The sequence below is a fragment of the Capricornis sumatraensis genome, chromosome 11, assembly GCF_032405125.1.
Source record: "Capricornis sumatraensis isolate serow.1 chromosome 11, serow.2, whole genome shotgun sequence".
Classification (NCBI taxonomy): Eukaryota; Metazoa; Chordata; class Mammalia; order Artiodactyla; family Bovidae; genus Capricornis; species Capricornis sumatraensis.
This window is the reverse complement of record NC_091079.1, coordinates 40,827,111-40,836,361: the sequence shown is the minus strand read 5'-3', so window position 1 is coordinate 40,836,361 and position 9,251 is coordinate 40,827,111. Positions and strand designations below refer to the sequence as shown.

Sequence of the window (9,251 nt, the reverse complement as noted above, 5' to 3'; positions counted from 1 at the left end):
GACAGAGAAGCTTGGTGGGCTACAGTCCACGGCGTGGCAAAGAGTCAGACACAACTAAGCGACTGAGTAAGCAAGCAGAATCACTAACTGAAACAAGCCAGTATAAAAAGGCTGCTCCTGGTGCTGCTAAATCACTTCAGTCGTGTCCGACTCTGTGCGACCCCATAGACGGCAGCCCACCAGGCTCCTCTGTCCCTGGGATTCTCCAGGTAAGAACACTGGAGTGGGTTGCCATTTCCTTCTCCAATAAGAAGGCTACATACCATATAATTTTACCTATAAGTTAAGTCGCTCAGTCATGTATGACTCTTTGCAACCCCGTGGCCTGTAGCCCACCGGGCTCCTCCATCCATGGGATTCTCCAGGCAACAATACTGGAGTGGGTTGCCATTTCCTTCTCCAGGGGATCTTCCCGACCCAGGGATCAAACCCAGGTCTCCTGTATTAGAGGCAGACGCTTTAACTTCTGAGCCCACCTATAAGACTTCCTAAAAAGGCAAAACTATGGAGACAGTAGAAAGATCAGTGGTTGCCAGAGTTCGGGGAAAGAAGGGTGAGTGGGTGGAGCACTGGGGACATGGCAGGGATTTCAAGGTGGGGGGCCTGGAGCTACCCAGTACGAGTCTATAACGGTAGACATGGGTCATTATACAGTTGTCCAAACAGTGTATAACTCCAAGAACAAACCATACATGGTGTAAGTGATGTGTACGTAAGCCCAAGTTCACTGGAGACCTCCAGGGAAATTATTGCTCTCTGTATATAGGTGTGACCTCTTCCTCTCTCCGTTTCTTTCTCCCTGAAAGGAATACAGAAAAGAGGCTGGACTTGTGATGATGAAGTGGCAATAAAACAGCTTGTGTTAAGAATGGTGCCGGGAAGTCTTTAAAGGACCCAGGGACTTCGCTGGTGGTCCAGTGGCTCAGACTCCGTGCTCCCAATGCAGGGGGCCCAGATTCAACCCCTGGTCAGGAAATTAGATCCCACATGCCACAACTAAGAACCTGCGCGCCACAAAGAAGGTTCAGGATAGCCAAATAAATTTAAAAAAAATTTTTTTAAAGGACCCCAGACATTCAAAGCATCATGGGACCATTGCATCAGCTCTGCACTGCTGACTCCTGATTTATCAGAAAAATTGGCCTCTATCAAAGGAGTTATATGGAGACCAATGTTACTCAGTTATTGCTTATTAATTACTGATAGGCTAATCTATTTTATGGTTAATTATCTAGGTTTATCAATATCCACATAGCAGAATTAAGGTTAAGTTTAAATTGATTGTGTTTGGAAAAATCCAAATGTTTGAGGTAACATAAAAATAATATCCAAATATAGCAATTGTTAAGTTAAAATCCTGTGGACATAACTATAGAATTAAATATTAAATTCCCTAGCAATTGTATCCAAGTGTTAGTCCCTCAGTCATGTCTGATTTTCTGTGGCCCCATGGACTGTAACCTGCCAGGTTTCTCTGTCCATGGAATTCTCCAGGCAAGAAGACTGGACTGGGTAGCCATTCCCTCCTTCAGGGGGTATACCTGACCCAGGGATCACACCCAGGTCTCCTGCATTGCTGGCAGATTCTTTACAATTCTTTTTAAATACAGAGGATTAACATAATTACTTAAACTGTTTCAGGCCAGTTATCTTAATTATGGATATCTGTTTTAAGAATAAATCTACAACTATCAATATTTTTAATTTTGTGGGTTGAACTTTGTAATTTTTATTTTACAGAAATGTTACATAGTCATCAGAATTTCTGTTCTGAAAGAAACTTAGTGAAATTACTTATATAAAAGATCCAATTGGCTTGAATAACTTTTTTCTTAGAAAAATTATCTCAGTGCGCCCTCTGGTGGCTTTTCTCAAAATAGACTTTAATCTACTCAAGTTGAAAATTTACCGAAACTAAACAATTGATTGCAAGGAGATCAAACCAATAAGTCCCAAAAGAAATTAGTCCTGAATATTCATTGGAAGGATTGATGCTGAAGCTGAAATTCCAATACTTTAGCCACCTGATGCGAAGAACGGACTCATTGGAAAAGACCCTGATGTTGGGAAATGTTGAAGGCAAGAGGAGAAGGGGATGACAGAGGATGAGATGGTTGGATGGTATCACTGACTCTAAGGACATGAGTTTGAGCAAACTCCAGGAGTTAGTGATGGACAGGGAAGCCTGGCGTGCTGCAGTCCACGGGGTATCAAAAAGTCAGACAGGACTGAGCGACTGAACTGAAACAATTGATATGAAAATAGGTACAAATGATAAACTATGAAAAAAACTCCCTAAACTCTAACCGCCTGGATTTAAAGATACTCATTTATCCCTCGGTTCAAAAATGTTCATCGAGTATCTGCTGTTAAAGATGAAAAGTGAAAGTGTTAGTCACTCAGTCCTGTCTGACTCTTTGTGACCCCGTGGACTGTAACCCACCAGGCTCCTCTGTCCATGGGATTCTCCAGGCAAGAATACTGGAGTGGGTTGCCATGCCCTCCTCCAGGGGATCTTCCCACCCCAGGGACAGAACCCAGGTTTCCTGCATTGCAGGCAGATTCTTTACCGTCTGAGTCACCAAGGAAGCGCCCCCTACCGGGAAAGAGTTCCCCCAAAAGACGTTCTGTTCCAGCCTGGGGAGCATGCAGTTCACGGATCCTGACGTTTCTTGAGATGCCAGTTTACCTTTTCTTCCCTTTCCCCATCTTTTTTTTCTTTTCTTTTAATTGATATGGTAGAATATCTTTGTATAACCCTATGAGATATGTTTTAAATACATGTAGCTTGCCCTAAATTTAAGGACAGTATCCTCCATTGTGAAACTCTGCTCTGTATAAAGAGGCGCTGTTAACTCTGTTCTGCTTCAACGGCGCGCCTGGGCCCAGGTCCTTAGGCACAAAGCATGCAGGTTACAATGTACCTGGTACTTTGGGGGTTGAGCTCTACATGCAGCAGGCTCTGGTCAAGGAATTTTTATTCTTATATAAACTTCAACAACACTGCACACTTTCAAGACTCTGCATGAAGACTGAAGTTTTACTGTTAAATCTTATCTTCCCTTTGTACATGACATGGCAATAGTAGGTATATCTTGCCTGGTCCACAAATTATTTCAAAGACATCCATGTTTTCTATGGTCTGATAACTTCAGGTTACACACTGCAACCAAGTTCATCTCTGCTGGAATAGGATGAGACAATTCCTAGAACAGGAACCAGATGGCTCTGATTGGTCCTGATTGGTCTTTTGGCCCTTGCCAAATCGACCCACTTCCAGTATCTCACTTTGTATATGAAACGGGAACCAAAGTGCCAGACTGGAAGGCATCCTCATAAAAGAGCCTTAGGAAAGCAGTCTCTGACACGTTCCTTAGCTGGACAAGGGCAATGATCCTACAGAACGATCTAGCTTTGCTTGCTGCTCTTTCCCCAGCATGTTGCTGAGGAAAGGAGTTTTCAGGAAGTTGAGGGTTTTTCTAGTGAGCTTCTCTGCCATGACCATTTGTGTGCCATGTCTGTGCATTCTGCTAGCTGAAATAGCAATGTGTATGCTGACAATTTAAGCCATTTCTCTTCCCTTCTCACTCTCCACACAAGCTGCTCAAATATTCAAGAAATGAATGAAATAACGAGCTTATTATCCTTTTTCCATCCAGCATATGACCCAGGGTTTTTGTGCTAATTGGCAGTTTTACATCATTTTCACAATCAACCAAAATAAAAAGGTGAGGGGATTTTACCCTTAACCTTATCCTGTCAAGTTCTTTTATCTATTCATTGCTTATCCGTTAGATAAAATTTCCCTGAAGGCAGTGTTTTTAAAATTAATGACACATAAATGCTAAGGTGACTGAATTATGGATCCATGTTCTCAGAAATAGAATATTAACTCTCCACACAGAATGTTTAAGCTTTTATTTTAACCAGAGCTTCCTTGCCATGGACAAGCAGAATTTCTGCATTTCTCTAGAGAATGCCTAAGCACATACATTACATAACTGTACTAGGTAAAACCAAGTAGACATTTTAAAATAACAGAAGTGGTAGAACCAAACAACAGTTTACAGGAAGACTGCAAAAATTCAACACAGAGTTAAAACCTTTGCAATGCAATGAGGTGAGTAAATTCTACTGTGGCATGGCTACTGGCATAGTTATTTTGCTTGGTACCTAAGTCATAAGAAGGTAACCTGAGACTTATAGCCTGGAGTTCTACATGCTATTATGAAGGCAACAACCTAGAAACAATGATACAACAGTTTATCCAACGATGTATAAGGCCAGGAGGAAACAAGTACTGGGTCCCATTTAATCGAACACACGTACAAGGATGCCAGGCCAGGCCTGGCTGCATGGACAATGCAGCCGTGTCAGTCCTATGTTTTTTCCAGTGATCTTGTTGATTCAAAGACAACCAGGCTGATCCGCGGGTATGTATGTGGCAGGGGTAGGGGGGCGGGGGTGCGGTGCCATCGATAGGCAGGTCACTCGGCTCTGGCCCGATGTGTATGCTGAGGATGTCAAAGTACAGTCACTGAGTTTACGAAGACAGATGAGGCTTCAAATCTGGGTTTGTGGTAGAATATTCACTTTGCTTTTGGTCCATCACCTCAAAGGATGAGCAGTTACTCTACACTTACATTTTTAACGTTGAAAAACTACTGAGGATTCACAAAATAATTTTGTGAGTCACAAAGAAAGTAAATAGAATGTTTCCAAGAAATGTGAAAGATACTAAAATGAATTTGAAGAGGGCTCTGAAACCCACCAGCAGAGCACTGTTCAAATGCCATCAAAATGCACTGGAAATAGAAAACCATATTCTGAAGCTATTAATACTATTACTTGTCACCCAAGGTATGTTTCTAAATTTACATTTTTCTAAACTGATAGCTATGAATCACCCCATTGTTCCTAATAGCTTTGAGAGCCGAGGAAGCAATTCTTATCCATGAAAATCAGGAAGGGAGTTAGTGTCTTCCTTGGGGGGGGGGGGGATGGAAAAAACTCCCTTCCTGATTTTCCATTTCATTCATTTTGTTAAAAGTATTTTAAAGCTAAGAGAAAGTGGCTAATGTCCACTAATCTAAGTTAACAAATCCTGCCACACCAGCAACACTACTTTAGATCACACCTAATCCTGACTGTAGGAAACAACTACTTTTAGAAATTTTCATTCCTGTTTGGAATTCATCCTAAAGGGAAGAAACTCTTTTAAAACATTCATTAATGACTGGAGTCTGGTTAATGCTCTGCCCTCAGGTCTGAAGACTATAGATGGCTGGGCAAAGCCAATATCAGTCCTCTCTATTAATTCACTTTTGTCTCCTGTAAGTAAAGATAAAATAAAGATAGGGTGCTGTCTGGTTTCCTTTCTCATCTTGGACCAGACATCACCCAGGTCCCTGTGGAAAGGAACCCAGGAGAGGTTATTATTATAAAGTCTCATCATTTCAGCTCCCTCTGAGGCGAAGAGGATGAAGCATATGAGGAGAAAGGGAACGCTGGAATGGATGCGCATCTCCCCTTGATCTCATTAAGTCCACAAAAGCCTGTGAGATTAGTACACGTTTTAGTACGCGTTTTTGTGCACGTTTTAGTACACACATCTTTATAAAGTTCTCAACCTCGAAAAGCAATATGCACACAAAGAATTGCAACGAACTGCTCCAAGCTGTACTAGAGGTCGTCGGGGGCAGAGGGGCGTAGGGGGATTGAATCCCTCTGCAGAGGGAAGCAATGACGAGTAACCGAGCCACGGAAAGAGCGGCTTCGCAGGTGCGCTTGCTCACCTGTACACAGCGCTGTTTGGGATGCTCGGAGCCTGCAGTGGGTCCACCAGGGGGCGCCGCAACCCTGCCGGGGACTCGGCTCCTGGCCTTTCCAGAGGCTGGCGTGAGGGGCTCCGCGGTGACCACAGGAGTGGAAAAGTGGAAAGGCTAAGAAAGAAGTGGCTGGGACAAGAAGGGTTTATCACCGCGTTTATATTAGTAACTGCTGTGTAGACATCACAGCCCATTTCCATCCTCCTTCACCCAAAGCCCCGGCTTCCGCTAGACGCGCGCGCGCACACACACATTCACACACACACACACGCACGCACACATTCATCCCCTGCCCCGCCACCCGAGCTGCTCTGTGTCCCCCGCGAAGCCCTGGGCGGCCTCAGCCTCTCTCCAGCTCGGCGAGGTGGGAGCGCCCGCGCACACCCGGACCCTCTTCCCCCGCGGTGAGAGCGCGCGCAAAAGCGCCAGGGGACCGTGCCAGGGTGCTCTCCAGCTGGAGCAGCGCAGACGGTCGCTGCTGGAAATCCGAGAAGCCTTGCGTGGAGCCGACGCCAGGGCGCCCGCAGCATCCTCGGGCCTCTCCCCTGACGGCGCCGAGGGCTCCTCCTAGATTCAGGCTGCGCTCGGCTGGGGCGGGAGGCTAGAGGGGAATGGGAATAGGGTCTCAGCATCACGACCCCCTTCCTCCTCTCCTATGTCAAGCTTAGGGGTTGCCTCGGTGCCCTTTGGCATTAGGCAGCCGTCTGTGCGCTGTCAGCCACAGCGGTCCCCAAGCTCCGCGCGCGCCCGCAGCACCCCGAGGCCTCGGCAAATTCATATTGCGCGCGCAGCCACAGAGCTTCCGAGGCCGGAGGTCCCGGGACAGCCCAAGAATCCGCATCTCTAGCAAGCTGGGAGAGGGGTTGCGGGGGTGGCGCGGGTCGGGAACCACCCTGAGAGACCCCGAACGCCGGCTCCTCGCTATCGGGCTCAGGAGGCGGCGCGGCATGCCAGCAGCTGGCGGAGGCTCCGACGGAAGCTGTCGTCCAGGAAGGCGTAGAGGAAAGGGTTGAGGCAGCTGTTGGCGTAGCTCAGGCTGGTGATGAAGTAGGACACGGCGATGACCAGCGGCGTCTGCGGGAGGTCGGTGGTGAGCGCCACCACGGTGCTCAGGTGGTAGGGCGTCCAGCAGAGGAGGCACACGGCCAGGATGGCCACTACCAGGACGGTCACCCGCTTCTTGGCGCGGTCCAGGGCCTTGGCGTGGCTGTCGAGGCGTATGGCGCGCAGCCGGCACAGCAGCGAGGTGTAGAGGACGCAGATGGTGGACACTGGGATGGCGAAGCCGAGCACCAGCGTGTACAGGCGGCTCGCGCGCCACCACAAGGCCTCGGGCTGCGGGAAGACCAGCACGCACTGGCGCCGGCCCTGCTCCTCGTCGAGCCGCGCGAACACCGCGAAGGGCAGCACCACCAGGGTCGCGACCCCCCAGACGGCCAGGCTCACCGCGCGCGCGGCGCCGTACGTGCGGCCGGCCACCCGGCGCGACTCGGCGGTGGCCAGCACCACCAGGTAGCGGTCGGCGCTCATGACCGTGAGGAAATAGAGGCTGGAGAAGGTGTTGTACTGGTCGACGGCCACGACGAGCTTGCATAGGAGTTCCCCGAAGGGCCAGCGCTGCAGCAGAAAGTCAGCGATGTTGACAGGGAGCACGAGCGTGAAGAGCTCGTCGGCCACGGCCAGGTTGAGGATGAACAGGTTGGTGACGGTCTTCCTGCGCGGCGTCCGCAGGAGCACTAACAGCACCGCCGAGTTGCCCGCCAGTCCCACCGCGCAGATCACCGCGTACACAACGGGCACGGCCACGGCCAGCGGCGGCGGCAGCGGCGGCGGCGCCCCGGACGCGTTGGGGCAGACGAGCGTGGGTGCGGGCGCGGGGCACGACGTGTTGGTGCGCTCCGGCCCCCAGTACGACGCGTTGTGCATCCTGGAGAGGACAGAGGCTCAGTCTTCGCCGCCGCTGCCCCGCGGGGGCTCTGCGGTCCCGGGGACCCAACCAGCGCTCCGAGCTAGTCTCCGGCCTTCTAGGGGAGGCCCGTTCCCGCCGCCCTCTCCGCGCACCAGCGCCGCGGGGCTGCGAGGCGGAATGGACGGAGGGCACCCGCGCAGCTCTGCGGAGAAGAGCAGTTCCGAAGGGAGGGGGCGGCCGGCTCCCAACCTGCACCACGTGATCGCTCTCGGCCACCTGTTGAAATCTTCCTCTGACCCGTTGGCTACATCAAGGAAGTGCTAGAGAGAAGAGTCCTTACCTTTTACAGGAAAAACACAAACCCACTTCCCCTACCTGAGCTCCCACCCCGCCCCCGGAGGTCCGAGTCAGCCCAGAGAGTCCTGCAGAGGCCAGCTTGCGTCCCACGAGGTTCCGTGCGCCCCCGGGAACAGCGCGCCCAACAACAGCCGCTGGCTCACCCGGCGGGGACCGGGTCTGCGTCTTCGCGAGCTGGCCGGAGAGGCAGCGGCAGCGCGGGCTGGCTGCGCGCCCCCTCCCGGTGTGAACCCCGAGGCGTCAGCCGGAGCCTCCGCGGGTCCCGCCTCGCGCCTGGCAGCCGTGGGCTGGTGCAACCCAGACTGCGTTCCCTGGAGATCAGACCGCCGCCTCTAGCACCCAACCGCAAGCAGAATAGGTCTCGAACCGAGAATTGCATTACCCGAAACTTAAGGAATCACTTTCTTCCTTCCAGGAGTGTGACCTCACTCTGTTTGAATTAATGAAAAACTCTTCTGTTAAGACTTAAATGAAAGAAAAGCAAAGTTAGAGTCTGTTTTAAAAGGAGAGCAATGCAGTCGAGGGTCCCATTCCAGTTTTTATTTTTACACTCTACCCCCAATTTATTGTTGTTTAGTCGCTAAATCGGGCGGACTCAGTGCGACCCCATAACTGTAGCCGCCAGGCTCCTCTGTCCATGGGATTCTCCAGGCAAGAATACTGGAGTGGGTTGCCATTCTCTCCTCCAGGGGATCTTCCCGACCCAAGGATGGAACCTGGGTCTCCAGCAATGGCAGGTGGATTCTTTACCACTGAGTCCTCTGGGAGGCCCCGTAAAATAAAAAAATATATTGAATGCTACAGAAAACGCTCACCACAGTTTTAGAAAGCTACATTTAAAGCAGTAAACAAAACATTTAAGAAACACAAAAAAATTTAAACATTTTCTAAAAGTTTTTTTTAAAAAATTCCTGTTTTCTTTCTCCACCATCCTTTGGGAGAGCCAGCAAATTCCAGCTCAGGAGTCTGTCCTGCGTCCCTGGGATAAGTCTCCTTTTCACAGGAGCAAGAGCCCGAGTAACATGCATGTTTGGCCCTTTGTGATGCCTTGGTAGAGGAGAGGGCCTAAGACACTGAGGAGGAGGCTGGAAGCAGCTAGTGGAAGCAGCTTGGAAGGGAAAGAGATCCAAATGCTCCCCCTGACCCACTCAGTCCTC

General features: G+C 49.9%; 1 protein-coding gene across 1 annotated transcript; it reads right to left on the bottom strand.

The window, feature by feature from the left end:
- Window positions 1–6,758: 6,758 nt before the first annotated feature.
- Window positions 6,759–7,754, bottom strand: NPBWR1 (neuropeptides B and W receptor 1). Its single transcript, XM_068984153.1, has one exon. The coding sequence runs from the start codon at window positions 7,752–7,754 to the stop codon at window positions 6,759–6,761; it is 996 nt and encodes a 331-aa protein (XP_068840254.1).
- Between the last annotated feature and the right edge of the window lie 1,497 nt (window positions 7,755–9,251).

Excerpts from the sequence above, each read along its gene's own strand:
- NPBWR1 (XM_068984153.1), bottom strand. The coding sequence starts at position 7,754 with ATGCACAACGCGTCGTACTGGGGGCCGGAGCGCACCAACACGTCGTGC.